Source organism: Manihot esculenta, chromosome 10 (assembly GCF_001659605.2).
Source record: "Manihot esculenta cultivar AM560-2 chromosome 10, M.esculenta_v8, whole genome shotgun sequence".
Lineage (NCBI taxonomy): Eukaryota > Viridiplantae > Streptophyta > Magnoliopsida > Malpighiales > Euphorbiaceae > Manihot > Manihot esculenta.
Window position 1 is genome coordinate 2,948,102 of NC_035170.2, and position 14,787 is coordinate 2,962,888.

General features: G+C 34.1%; 3 protein-coding genes across 6 annotated transcripts; 1 reads left to right on the forward strand and 2 right to left on the reverse strand.

Moving 5' to 3' along the window:
• Positions 1-2,373: 2,373 nt before the first annotated feature.
• Positions 2,374-8,541, forward strand: LOC110624725 (actin-related protein 5). Of its 3 annotated transcripts, none has more exons than XM_021769991.2 (12): positions 2,374-2,632; positions 2,744-2,814; positions 3,022-3,146; positions 3,333-3,377; positions 4,077-4,179; positions 4,293-4,402; positions 5,263-5,372; positions 5,458-5,548; positions 5,628-6,071; positions 6,306-6,433; positions 7,264-7,606; positions 7,736-8,541. In XM_021769991.2, exons 1-12 carry the CDS (start codon positions 2,532-2,534, stop codon positions 8,240-8,242), a joined length of 2,178 nt encoding a protein of 725 aa, XP_021625683.1. In that variant the 5' UTR covers positions 2,374-2,531; the 3' UTR covers positions 8,243-8,541. The 3 variants fall into 3 exon arrangements, with proteins under 3 accessions (XP_021625683.1, XP_043816927.1, XP_043816928.1); XM_043960992.1 differs by having other exon boundaries at positions 2,543-2,632; positions 4,102-4,179; XM_043960993.1 differs by lacking the exons at positions 2,374-2,632; positions 2,744-2,814 and having other exon boundaries at positions 3,049-3,146; positions 4,072-4,179.
• Positions 8,542-8,842: 301 nt separating this feature from the next.
• LOC110624726 (ribosomal RNA large subunit methyltransferase E) lies at positions 8,843-10,740 on the reverse strand. Of its 2 annotated transcripts, XM_021769995.2 has the most exons (6): positions 10,581-10,740; positions 10,412-10,498; positions 10,234-10,296; positions 10,046-10,147; positions 9,166-9,421; positions 8,843-9,084 (listed from the first exon to the last, which is right to left on the reverse strand). In XM_021769995.2, exons 1-6 carry the CDS (start codon positions 10,656-10,658, stop codon positions 8,972-8,974), a joined length of 699 nt encoding a protein of 232 aa, XP_021625687.1. In that variant the 5' UTR covers positions 10,659-10,740; the 3' UTR covers positions 8,843-8,971. The 2 variants fall into 2 exon arrangements, with proteins under 2 accessions (XP_021625687.1, XP_021625686.1); XM_021769994.2 differs by having other exon boundaries at positions 8,843-9,421.
• Positions 10,741-12,242: 1,502 nt separating this feature from the next.
• Positions 12,243-14,787, reverse strand: LOC110624675 (scarecrow-like protein 30). The gene has a single exon (XM_021769907.2). It carries the CDS (start codon positions 14,441-14,443, stop codon positions 12,245-12,247), a length of 2,199 nt encoding a protein of 732 aa, XP_021625599.1. The 5' UTR covers positions 14,444-14,787; the 3' UTR covers positions 12,243-12,244.

The window sequence follows — 14,787 nt, forward strand, 5'->3', positions numbered from 1 at the left end:
GGATAACTCTTGTGGTTTCCCCCACATCCTTGCCTCTTTGGCTTTTGGTCTGACTTTTGGCTCATCCTTTTATCCTCTTCCTATCCTTTCTGATACCTTTGAGTAGCTCGTACCCACTTCCATCTAGCGTCTTTTGAAACATCATCTGATAGCTCCTCTTTAACGGATCTTGTCCTTCCTTTGGACTGTGTCTAGACCCAGTCCGAGTCCTTGAGGCATCTACGAGGACTTCCTCCATTCCTTGAGAGTCATGAGTGATGCCCCTTCCTGAACTTTATATTACTCGAAAATAACCTACAATCTTCAGACGTAATGGAGTATTTTCTCAATACTCATATTGTTGGGATCTGCTTCGTTGACCGTAGAAGGTGTGTTTTGTCCATTATCAAGAGTGGTAGAAATGATAATCTCCTCATCGGTAGCAATCTTAGCAGCAATTTGTGAGTTATCGGCCATAGAGAGATTTCTTTTTAATAGAGAAAGGATAAGAGACCAGTTTTAATCGAAATGAATAGAGAGAATTTAATGGACTTTCCGGCAAGGGAACCAAATGATGTTACTGAAAGCAAATTGATAATGTGACCGGAATGGAGCTGTGCTGTGATTGGCTAATCCTGCAAGACAGAAAATGTGAGGTGGTGAGTGCCTACGGCAATCAGTCTAACGCTCAAATCAATAATTTTAAAGAATGAGGCGAATATAGAACTTGAGTGTATTTGTGTTAGAGAATTGTATACCTTTATCTCTGTGATCGTTTTCTTTTTATACTGTAAGAACATAGAGAAAAATAAAGTATTTCCGGATAATCCGATGATGATGTGGCCGTCTCGTTGATAAGGGATATTCATTGGCTAATTGGTTGAGAATCCCATGATCGCAAGCGTAAAGGGGATCTACTAGATTGTAACTGTTAATAGTAACATTTTTATGGAGTTTCATCTTAAAGTTGAGATAGCGAATCTGTTCGACCAGAGACCCAACTTGTATTGAGGTCGACTTGAAGCGCATGGGTCTTGTTTTCTACAAGACTGTGTATAAATTATCAAATCTTTGTAATATGGTCCGTCTTATAAGATAGCTCACTGCCTATTTTGAGTGAATTTAATATAGCATCAAATATAATATGAATTATTATACTATATTATAATTTAATTAAAAAAATTATATTAATAATTTCAAAAAAAATTATATTAATATAACAAATTAAATCCTAAATCTTATTAATTAATATATAATAAATAAAACTATATAATGTTTTTTCCTCTCGTAACTTTTATTTATTTTGTTTTTTTATATATATTAAAAAATATAATTTTTTATTAATTTTTTAATTATATCATTTTAAATACACTAAAATTTATTAAATACTAAAAGATATTTTAGAAGGTTTCTTGAAAATAAAATAAATAAAATAAAATTATAATAGTTAATTTATATATTATTGAAATTTAAAAAATAAAAATAAATAATAATTTTAAAAAAAGATGGATAAAAATTATGGAATGGAGAGAGTATTTAATTTATTAATATATATTTTAGATATTTATATTTTTTATATTATAATAAAATAATAAATATTTAGTAATTAATTAAAATTAGTATTAATAAAAAAATAATTTAAATTTTAGTAATTAGTTAAATTTAATTATTTATGATAATAATATTAAATTATCATCTATATATATAATAACTTCATTACAATTTCTTGTCCTTTTCAATTTTAATATATTACAAATTATTATTATTATTATTATTATTATTATTATTATTATTATCATTATCATTATTATATACTTTGTTCATTTAAAATTTCTATACGATAACTAAAAATCTATTAAATCATTTAAATTGTGTAAAAAAAGTATTAATTTTACTAAATTACCTTTATCTCATATTATTATTCAAATTTGGATAATTATCTCTATATTAATCAATTAATAAAAAAATTGACATAATTAAGAAAAATAAATAATAAGATAAATTATAAAATATATAAGCAGAGAGAAAGAGTAAATCATAATATAGTTTAATAAATTGTAAAAATATTTATTATTTTTAATAGAGATTAAGGTAAAATTGGAATAAGTTAATTGATAATCTTTAAAGTTTTTAAAGTTACAAATAATTTCAAAAAGTCAATTTTTTAAAAGTGAGAACTAAAAATACACTTAATAATAATAAGTATATTTAATATAAAATTCACTATCATTAAAATTAAATTTAATAATAATTAAAATTGCTTTCAAAAAAAAATAATAATTAAATTGAATTTTTATAACTAGATTTGTGTAGTCCTATTTATGGTTCATATGAATAGACCGACCGATAAATTTCAACCAGACCGTCCGGTTTAGCGGTCGAAGTAAACCGGTCGTTTACCTGCTACCATGGTCTATGTCCTGGTCTGTTTGTTAACTCGTTATCAGCGAGTTCAAAAAGAACATTTCCTGCTAAAAGCTTCCTGGCCCCAAAACCTCCCCTCTAATTCTTTCACCAGTACGTGAGAGAAGAAGACCTAACGGAGGGAGAAAATGCCTTTCATATCTCAGTTTCATCGACAATCTGATTACAATTACTTCTCTTCTGCTACTCCCATCGTTATCGATAATGGCGCCTCCTATTTCCGCATCGGGTAACCCCTGATTCCAAAACCTAAACACTAATTGTTACTCCCACTCATGCACCGCCTCTTTTTTTTTTTTTGGAATAATTGGTTAAAATTTTTTCGTGATTAATTGAGCAGATGGGCAGGAGAAAATGATCCAAGAGTTATTTTCCGCAACATTGTTCAGCGTCCTCGCCACAAATCCACTGGTAACTTTACTTCTTTCTCTTTTTTGCCTAAATAGTTTATGTCCATTTGTTTGGTGAGAAACAGTGGATAGTAGTGCAATTTTACTCCCTGCTTAGCATTCCATTTCCAATCGAGATAGAGTTTTGTGTAAAAGGTTTATTTATTAGGGATTTGCTTTTTATCCTAAAATACTTATATTTCAGTTATTTGTTCCTTGTGATGTTTAGGGGAAACTGTGACTATTGTTGGTGACCATGATCCTGCATTGTTGAAATACTTTGACTGCACTCGCTCGGGGCCTCGTTCTGCTTTTGATAGTAATGTTGTTTATCAATTCGAGATAATGGAATATGTGAGTTTGATTCCATTTAGTTATCAATATAACGAATTGTGGATTATCTAGTTCAGTGCACCAAATTTAGTGGGTTTTAAACCAACGGCAAGCTTAGAAAGTTGACTTAGGACTTGAGTTGCTGATTGATTTGTATAGATATGTTGAAAATGGGGGTTTTTATTTATTTATCCTTTAATTTTGTAGATTCTTGACTTTGGATTTGATAGGCTGGGAGCAAATGGATCACAGGTACAGTGAAACTTTGTTTAAATAGAGAAAATTGGTATTTTAGTCTTCAACCATGGAATGGTTATGTTATGAGCTCAAATTGGCCTGTTGAGTAATATCCTCTCTGCTTCAGCCTCTAATGATCTTTTAAGTCATCTAAACTCACATTGGATGGTAATATGGTGGGCTGTTTATATAATTTAATCAAATCAAGCTATAATCTACATTATACTTCTGTATCATTTGCTTATAAAGTTTGCTGTTTGCATACATAATATGTTTGGAAGGGTGATTGGAGGCATTACATTTCAAATGGTATGGATGGTTTATCAGACAGTTGTTAACTTGTCATTCACCTTTTTAGTTGTGAATTCGAACAAGTTGGACTTAGTTTACCATATGCAGTAACTTCTTGGAAATTGAGATCACATGGGAAGAATGCAACATTAATTTGGTGTGGGCAGCATTATGATCTTTCATAGTGTTATATTGCTGCATGTAATTCGTGTGGGCAGCTTTTGTAGTTGCTTTTTTTCAGACCAAGAATTAGCATTAATTAGTAACATCCATAGCGGTTAATACTGTACAGTTTTTTATTTGTTATCTTCACAAACTCCATTGTTTCACTTTTCATGTTAGTCTATATCAGCTTTGAGGTTGGCTGATAGGTTCATAAGTCATTTTTTTCTTGATTTTATTGTTCATTTGAGGGCAGGACAGATTGATCATCCTATCCTTATCACAGAATGCGTATGCAACCCAGTTCAATCACGCAGTAAGATGGCAGAGCTTCTTTTTGAAACTTATGGAGTTCCATCAGTAGGTACAGATTTTATGTCAGTTTTTGGCAAATTTCTTCTGGTGGGCAAGTCTTTTTGTTTCTGTTGTATGTTTGTGGCTCTTGTAATGGAACTGTATTTTATTCCTCCTTTTCAGCATTCGGAGTAGATGCTGCATTCAGCTATAAGTATAATCAACGACGTGGGATTTGTAATAAAGATGGGCTGGCTATTTGCCCAGGTTTTACAACAACTCATGTTATTCCGGTAGGTATTCATAACCTTGGTAACTCAGGTCAAAAGTAGAAATTGTATTTCCAAAAGCAGGTGACCTTTATTTGTTCGTGTCCATGTCTGTGTTTTTGAGTGCATGCAATAGCTTCACAATGTTGCAATTGCTAAAAGTTATGAAGTAAGCTGACTATTTTGTACCCGGAATTTGCTAAGGTATTGGCCTGATAATTTGAAATAGAAGGATTTAAATTTGAGTTTTTATGTCAAATTGCACACTAAGTTTGGACCTTTGAAGTAGATAATGAAAACCTACTTCAACCAGTGTTGTCAAAGGCAAGCCAGGAACTCACCTAAGTGCTTGGAGAAGGTGAGGTGCAGGCAAGGTTGCTTAAGCTGGGCATTGCCCATGTGAGTACATGGCAGAGGCACTTAGCATTAGGCGCTCAGGGTGCTTTCCTATAGTTTATTCTTATTTCTATTTTCTGCCACTGTTAAAATTCACTTCTACATCATAGGGTTGAGGGGGGTAAATGTTGCTGATAATGTAAGTGGTAGCTTCTCAGTCTCTCTCTCTCTCTCTCTCTCTCTTACACATTTTTGCTTGCAGTATTTGCATTATTTCTCTAGCATGTCTGCACCTGTGCTTGTTTTTGGATTTTATGTTGATGCAGATTGAAACAGTTCATTGCCACAAACATTTTTTTTCTTCAGATGTTTTTTTAAAGTTAAACATATTTATGTTTGTTAATATAATACCCACTTTCCAAATTTATTTGATTTTCAGGCTCAATGCTTAAACCAATTGCAGGTTTCTTCTGTTGATAAGAAATTACGAGTAGAATAGGTGTATTTCCATTACTTTAGGTTGATGCTGCCTCTGTTTTGATTCTCAGTTTATTGATGGAGAACCTGTTTACAAAGGATGCTGCCGAACTAACATTGGTGGATACCATGTTACCGATTATCTAAAGCAACTTCTTTCACTTAAATATCCACATCATATGTGAGTTTATATTCAGCTGGGCTGTGCTTCAGTCGTGTTAAGTTTAGATTGTAACACTTCCTTTTGTTTTCATATGTTCAAATAGGGCTAGATTCACATGGGAAAAGGTTGAAGACTTGAAAATGGAGCACTGTTATATTGCACCTGATTATGCTTCAGAAGCTCGTTTATTTCAGGTAACAAGCTTGGGTTTTATATGCTTATGCTCTTTCCTTATCTCCAAATGTTAACAGTTGCGATAATGTTATGTGGCAGAAAGGGACCAAGGAGGCTGAAGATAAAACTAGGTGTTGGCAGCTCCCATGGGTTCCACCACCAGTAGAGGAACCTCCATCAGAAGAAGAAATTGCCAGAAAGGCAGCCATAAAGGAGAGACAAGGTCAGCGGTTACGAGAAATGGCTGAAGCAAAGAGGTCATCCAGGATAAATGAACTAGAAAATCAGTTGCGTGGTATGGAATTTCTTTTGCAGCAGCTAGAGCAAGTGGAAGAAGATGAAATTCCATCATTCTTGAAAGATACTGGTTATGTTTCCAAGCAGGAAATAGAATCCTCACTTGTGAAAGTAACACAGTCCTTACGTAAAGCAAAAGGAGAACCAAAGGCTGAACAAACTGAAGTTGAAGAGAAAAGTGATTCTTCCATGAATGAAAAATTTCCACTTGTAAATATTCCTGACAACATGCTAACCCCAGAGCAGGTATGCCAATTTGTACAATTTTACTGATCATATCCATTTGTCTTGCTATTTTGAAGTTGCTCTTTATTTTGTTTAAGAGCGTAGGTAAAAAACCATTAATCATTTAAGCTACATCATTTCTTGATGCACTACTGTTGGTCAACTCAACAATGGCCAGTAGATTCAATTTTCTGGTGCAATGCTGTTGCTTTTTGTATTACTAATAGCATTATTCACTCGTGATACCTATTACAGCTCAAGGAAAAGAAGAGACAGCTGTTCCTTAAAACCACATCTGATGGCCGGCAGCGAGCCAAACAGAAACGTCAAGAAGAAGAATTAGAACGAGAGAGAAGGAATCAACTGGATGAAGAAAAGCGCTTGTAAATTCATAACTTCCTTTTCTTTACTCTTTTTTCTTTTCTTTTGGGGAGATAGTTTTGAGCCATACTCAAACTGAGCCCTTAAGCATATGGACTTGACAAGTTTTGGGAGCCCAAACTCAAACTTTCCTTGGCTTTACTTTGTTTTCTTTCAGCCTTTTGATCTCTGTTTTTACCCTGGAGGACGTGAATCCACAAGATGAACTATATTTTGTCTTTAACCAATTTGTTTAACTAATTCTAGGTATTTATCATTTAGTACACGTGTGTCAGGGCCGTATACTTGCGGGCCTGCATTGGAAGACTCTCTTTCATTGAGAAGGCTTGTGGTCTGGCAATACCTTGTCTATTTATTACAGAAGACCTTCTATGGTGAAGATCTCACAACTTGAGACAATTGAGATTTTTTTTAATCAAATATATTTTTTAATATCAAACTTTAATAGCCTAAAATTGGTTACTAATTGTCTTCTAGAAATTTATTGTAAACAGCTGCTTTTGAAAATGAGCACTAGCAAGCTAGTTCATCAACATGATCAAGGAAAATCTTGTTTTCAAAGTTGGATTTGTTTAATAGTTGCGTTCAAACTTGTTTGTTAATTTCATCAATGAATATTAGATGAGTTTTTAGTTTTTAGTGAGCATGTTTATGAGCTGTTTACTAAGCACACTGATTTATTTCTACAAGCTTCTTCCTTATTCTTGACAATTATTTTGAATGATTTGAAATATGTTTTACCATTCAAAGACATTAATGGAATCCCATTAATGGATTAGCTAACTTATCCATTTTTATTTATTTGTTTATAATTTTGCTGCTTCTAATGCAGAGAGAACCCAGAACTTTATTTAGAGCAGATGCATATTAAATACAAGGAACTTTCTGAGAAAGTTGAGCAGCGAAAGCGACTCAAAACAAATGGGAACCACTCAAATGGAAATAATGTGTCTGGTGGTGTTGGCCGTGGTGAGAGATTAAATGCTGCCCAAAGAGAGAGGATGCGACTCTTAACAACAGCTGCCTTTGATCGGGGAAAGGGTGAGGATACCTTTGGTGCCAAGGACGAAGATTGGCAACTTTACAAACTCATGAGCAAAGACAATGATGATGATGATGACGATGGGCTAGATGAAGATGAAGTAGAGCTTGCCCATGTTTCTTCTAGGCTTCAGGTCAGTTTACTGAGTCCTGTGCATCAGTATCCTCCATTATTTTGATCACTCTTTTTATTGCACCATGTGTTCTTTGTTGTTTTATTTTATTTTTTCCTTAGGAACTTGAATCATCTTTCTTTTCTGCAGGAAATAGACCCTACATTTGCCCCCAAACCTGATGCAGGTCCATCACAACCTGCTCCTGAGGTACCACGGTTACGTCCATTGACCAAGGAGGATTTCCAAATTTTGATTGGGGTTGAAAGGTTCAGATGCCCTGAAATTCTGTTTCATCCGAACCTTGTTGGGATCGATCAGGCAGGGCTAGATGAGATGACTGGTGTCTCAATGAGGAGATTATCACCCAAGGACCAAGATTTGCAGGAGAGACTGACCAGTTCAATCCTTTTGACTGGTGGGAGTTGCCTTTACCCTGGCTTGTCCGAGCGCTTGGAAGCTGGTGTCCGAATGATTCGGCCATCCGGGTCACCTATAAAGGTGGTGAGAGCATTGGATCCAGTTCTTGATGCATGGCGCGGGGCTTCTACCTATGCTGCTGCATTGCAATTCCCACGGCAGACATTTAGTAGGATGGATTATTATGAGAAGGGTGAAGATTGGCTTCGCAGATACCAATTTTGCTACACACTGTAATTGTATTGTCACACTGTAACACAATTCTGAATGATTTGAGGTGGCACTAGACGGATCTGACTTTGAAACACATGATTGGACATGAGTTAGACGAATTTAATTGCTGTTTATATCATTTTAAAGACGATATATGCAGGCTATAAACATGGTTTAGCTAGCTCTAAATTTTCTCAGATGGGAACTGGGAGTAGTTTTCAAGTTTCAGTATAAATATCTGGTTACCCGAGTCAGTGTATTTTTTTTTTTGCTTCCCTTTTTCTCTTCTCTCTGGGCCTTTAATGGAAAATCAAGTTTTGTTATTGCTTGTAGTCGAGAGTGATTTTGGCTTGCAGCCTTCGGTTTTAGATTCTTCCAAATAGAAAACGCGAAATTTAAAATACTCTTTCATCAAACCAATAATTTTTTTTTTAAAAAAATATTGATATGACCAGATAGGCCAAAAAGTGAAAGGCATGCAGCTAGAAGATCTCCAATATGTTGAAAATTTTAAACTAATACAAACTTTAAAAAAAATTAAATTCATTTTAATTTTTGATTCGGTAGGCGGAGGCCTCTATGAATTACATTGTGTTAACGTGAAGCTTGAAACTATGCATAAAATACTGGGAATTTGACACCATGAAGTTCGTTTATTTCTAGGACAATGATTTCTTACCAAATGCCATGAATGTAACCTTGCAATATCATTATGTTTATGTCAAACAATGACCTTAACAAAATTGAATGTATTCACAACTTTAAACCTTGGCAAATCAAATAAATCTCTCTTGATGAGGATCTTGTAGCCTTCGGCCTCAACCACGAGACCTTTCTGAACAGCGGCTTGCAAATACGGCTAAATTCTACAAAGCAAGAACCAAAATGTAAGTCGGAAACACATTGTAAGACACAGTAATGGTTATCAACATAAAAGTTAATCCCACCTTGGATATCCTCACTCTCTAGAAGCTTAACTAATAGGTGGCCCCCTGCTTGCAATATGCCATTATCATCTGCACCGCAAGCTGAATCTGACAGCTCGTTCGGTTCAGTATCACCACCAGCATAAGCTGAGGCTGCCCCACCAACAGCCAGATCTACAGCTTGCATCCCTAATTCCACAGACAAAGCTGCATCTTTAGTCGTGATTCCAGAAACTGGGGGACACATATCTGAGAGTATCACTGAAAACCCTTCATGCTGCAGAATACACACCAAAACCAAAAATGTGAGATCCCCTAAAATGTTTCGCCTATGGCTGCAGTTTCAAGTTGAAAACTTGGAGCAACAACAAAGGGGAAAAAGGAAAAAAAAAAAGAAGAATTGGCACATAAGCAACACCATTCACACTTGAATTGTATATTTTATATACATATTCTGGCACCAAACTATATTACGCATACAATTAGGCATCTCAATGAAGAAATTTAAGTGTATCGATTCCATAATAGAGCAGACAAAATTTTAAATTGACAAATTACGGGATTCTTACTAAATGAGACCGATCTGACTCATAAAGATGAGTTGAATTTGCTGAATACTGACATTTAGAATATATCTTGAAAAACATGAGTTCTACATAGACTAGTAAATTATTGAATCTTAATCTTTTAGAAGCTTAGGATCTTACACATTATATGTTAAGCATATAACTTGATGAGTTTCCATTAACATAGGTTACATATAGATCAGATTAAATTAATCTGCCTAAATAGTTACAATCACTTCAAGCTGCAACCTTATTGATCAATTAAATAGCAAAAAGACTTATCAAATTCACTTGAATGATCCCAGTAATGAAACAATGAATACTTCAAATGATACCTGAGGAGAAAGCGCTTTAACTTGATGTTTGGGGAGGTTCATTACATCAGCACAAAAAGTTTTAACTCTGGCATCACAATGCAGAGAAGGAACCTTCACCTTCTGCTCTGCATAACCCACAATTTCATACAATCAATCAACCAAAATAATTGAACTAGTAATGAAGAACCATCAAGTGAAAAACGCACCTTGACATCAATTCCTACTACAGACCCACCATTCTTTATTGATCCCAAATTCTGGCAAGCAACCTGAAATGGGATTATTTCATGTTAAAAACCAAGAATCATCTTAAAATTAACAAAAACAAGGTCTTCTTAAAACCTAGAAAAGAAACTGCAAAAACAAAATAAAAATAGACTTTACCTGGAGCCAAGCACCAGGAGCACAACCAAGGTCAAGAACGGAGGAGCCTGGGGTGATGAGCTTGTATTGTTTTTGTATCTGAAGAAGCTGTTATTGGCAAGAAGGGAAATTATCAAGCAGAAGAAAACAAAGTGGATAAGAAACTGTAAGGAAATGGTTGGATTTTTACCTTGAAAGCAGAACGAGCAACATAACCAAGGCGTTGAGCTTCTCTATAGAAGAAGTCTGGCGCTCCTGCTCCACCCATCTTTCTCTAAAACCCTAAACAGGGTTTCTGTGAAAGCAGAGGGGGTGGGTTTTAATTTGCAAGAACTGAACCAAATTTTAAATTAAAAAAAAAAAAAAATTAAAGGGCCAAAGAAAAAGGAAAAAATCAAAGGCTGCTTCCATTGCCTGGATTTGAACCCGGGTCGCCTGGGTGAAAGCCAGGTATCCTAAACCGGACTAGACGACAATGGAATACTGGCTTGTTTTTCTGATTTAACAATTTTATCAAATTCAACAATTGAATCCTTCAATTCCCAATTTTAGTTCTGGCATGGAAATACTTTCTTATATTTTTATAGTTTATTTTTTAAAATATTAATTAAAATAAATATTATATTTAAAATTATGGACGAATGGAGTCTTAATTTAATAAATATAAAGCTAATTGTTTTGAAAAATTAAGAAAGTAACTTATTAGTTTGTAAAAAAAATATTTTATTTCCATAAAATAAAAATATTATTTTTGTGTTTTCAATAATTAGAAAACTTATAAAATATTAACCCTTTCGCTGACTTTTTTTTAAGTTTCGTATAAATTCATCCTTAAGAGTAAATATAAATAGAAAAATATAGAAATTTAAGTAAATTAAATTATTCTTGATTTATTTGATATTTAATATAATAAAAAATTCTATTGATTTAGCTCTTTTTTAAGGGGTTAGGATTAAATTTGATTTTCAGATTTATTTTAGTAAACAATTTAAGTTTAAATTTTATATTTGACATATTAAATTTTGTGAGTTTAATTTGTTAATGAACTTTCAAATTACTTGTTGAATAGATTCGTAAACCAGCTGCTAATTAAATTTAATGTCACGAAAAATATAAATTTAAACTTAAATCTTATATAAATTTTTATAAATTAAATTTAAATATTTTAAATTTTAGCTCTGAATAGTTCGGTTATATTCTTATACTTTGTCAAAATTTAAATTATTAAAATTTAAGAATTTTAAATTAAAACCTATTATTATAGTAAAAATTAAATAGACCCGAACTATTAAATATTAGATTTAACTTGATTCGTTTTAGTTTAATAAATAAATGTTTTAAAATTTTAGTTTAATAAATAAATGTTTTATTGATTTTAAATCTTACAGGCATCACAATTTCGTAGGATTGTAATTTAACAGTCATGTGATGCATACGGTTAAAATTGAATTTTATAGGACTAAATTAAAATATATAGGATTTAATTGACTCTAATTAAAAATTAAAAGTATTAATTAATTGTAAATAAAATTAAACTTATTTAAATATCACATTAAAAAACATCAACATTGGTTGCTGGGTGTCCAGATTTTCACACAAGGATAATCTTACATCATCTAACATTATAAAAATCAGTCCTATAAAACTTAGAACCTTTTTATTAAGAATTTTGCAAATTTTAATTTAATTAATTTTTTAATAATTTTATTATTTAAAATAAAAAATTAATAGAAACTAAATAAATTGAATTAAGTTTTTACAAAATTTTTAATTTAAAATAAAAGGATTATGTAAAATTCTTATTTCTACCTTAAATTCATTGATCAGAAACTATCAAAATGGAATGGAGGACATTCAATAATCAGGCTTCCATGAAGCGAGTGCATAAATAATCCGGCCCTTCCATCCCTTGAGCAACCACTGACAATCTTCATCAATCACAAAATCCTTATGGTATAATTCATTTACCTTCTTCTTGACTTCTGCAAAGATCTCCTGGTTCAAAGGAAGTTGCCTAAACCCCGCTCGTAAAATTCGAAACTGCCATTGTTTGTATGTCTCTGGCCTCTCAAGTCTCTCGGCACCTTCACATGCAATGACATTCATTGCCTCCCATCCGAAAATATCTCTCTCAATCAGCATCCTCTCTGGGACTTCACGAGGCACATTAGCCTCCAACATATCAAATAGAGCTGAGTAATGGAAGAGAGCCTCTCGAAATCGCGTGATAAAGTACGGAGAGCTATATGTTCCATTTACTATCCCAGTTATGAAAACATCTGGATTCATCTTCTGAATCAGATTGAGCACAATATTTCTTGGACTCTCCACCACTACAGTCTCATCAAGTAAGTTTCTTAAACGTAACACACAGTTCACAACAAGAACCTCATCTCTATCAAGCTTCAGATCCTCAATTTTGATTGTGTCCCACTTCTGTGCTATTGCATTGAACTCAAATGGAACATTGAAAGTTTTTGCATAGTTTGACAGGCGGTGTCCTGTTTCCTCAACCCTTACTGCTGGCCGGAAACCTGGATGTGGAAAATCAATCCCCGTAATTCGAAGCTCTGGAGGTCCATTTTCCCTAGATGAGAGACGCTGAATAAGGCAAGGCCATTGAAAGCCATAAAGAATACCAAAATCAACAATGTGTAGTCTTTTTGCATTTTGAGCTACATTCATAATTGTTTTATTTGAGAAGAAATTTGATAGTTTCTTGAATGGGCATGCTGCAAGAAACAGATGGTAGGCTTTCAAGACATCAGCAGCTGATGTATGCTTGCTCATAAATGCCTTGTAAATCTGGGTTCCCGAGCCAGCCATGCGTGCCTCAAGGCCATCAGCAAAAATGTGGGCCACTCTCTGCATCCCATCACCTGTAGGAGAAGCATTCTGTCTGATTTGCATCAGCAGATCATTTGCATTCCGACGATCGTCTGCTGCAACAGCTTGTGCACAAAGGGTCAACAGAGTTCTCAAATCCACCATATTCCTCTTACTTCCTTGTTTCTTACCTCGACCTTTTCCAACACTAGTGCCTTTTGTTTGTCCATTCTGTTGCCCATTCTTGCTTCTCCCATTCTGCCAAGCTTCAGGAATTGCAGATTCAATTATTCCACAGCTGAGCAATACTGTGTCAAAATCTGCTGAACTTACAGTTGATTCAGTATAAATTGCAGACTGCTTGTTACTCCTTTCTCCCTCTAAATCCAAATCCTCTGGATGAGGATTCTTCTTTTTCCTTGATTCATCTGGAACATATCCAATCTCTGGCTTCTCCACAACCTTGACTGCCACATCCTTAGACTCTTTGTTCAGGTCTTTAAGAAACAGGCTGTTACTCTTCAAATCAGTAATCAGACTACCATTAGGAATGAACTTACTTGCCTCCTCAAACCCTTCCTTAAACTGCTTAATAGACCCACTGTCACTAAATATCTCAGAAATTGTACTCACTGGAGAACTCACAAACCCCTCAACAACAACACCTGTGCTGTTCCCATAGCTATGAGATGATTGGGCACCTGATTGAGAATCATATTTCAAGGGCTTGTATTCACACCGATGATCACTAGTGCTGCTTGAACTGCTTGTATAAGTGAAGCAATTAGAGTCAAGCTTTTGATATGAATTTTTGTGGTTTTGATCTAAACAAGGCACTGAGTGACAATTGGTTGGAGGAGGAGGATACTTCTCCCCAATAAGCTCATACAAAGATTTCTCAGCAGCTTGAAGAGCTGCTGAAGATTCCTGAAACATACAACTTTTCTCTTCTATATCTTCTTCCATAAGCATAGTATTTATGTACTTCAGAACCACATCACTGAAATCAAAATCCTCACGTGAGTCCCCATCTTGACTTTTACTCAAAGACAAGACTGAATTACTAAGGGCTAAATTTAGATCAGGTGGCAAAGGAGGATTATTGGCAGAGATTTGTTGGACAAAAGAGTCATTCGATTTTAACCCATTAACAGAAAGGGTCTCATCATTGAGTTTTAAGCCATTGACAGAACCATATAATCCTGTTAAGGGTTGATCCATGACCATCTATATTGCAAAAGCAATCCACAGTAAACTACAACCAGTAAAAAAAAAACTCGCTCTCCCAAAAGAAACTTCAAAAACACCCAACACCCACAAGTCCACAAGGCACTATCTCAGAGTTCCCTTCAAGAGAAATAGCTTCCCTACAAGTATCAGATATCACAATCTATCAAAGTCCAGATTTTTTTAACCTAAAGAATAGCAAAAGTACACGTAAAAAATGGGGGGAATGAGATCTTTAAACAATGAATATGCACAAATATTAAAGAAAAAAAAAAGAATGGTAATAATGATTTAGTTGAAACGTAAACACAAACAGAAGTTGAACATCATTTCACAGATATTGA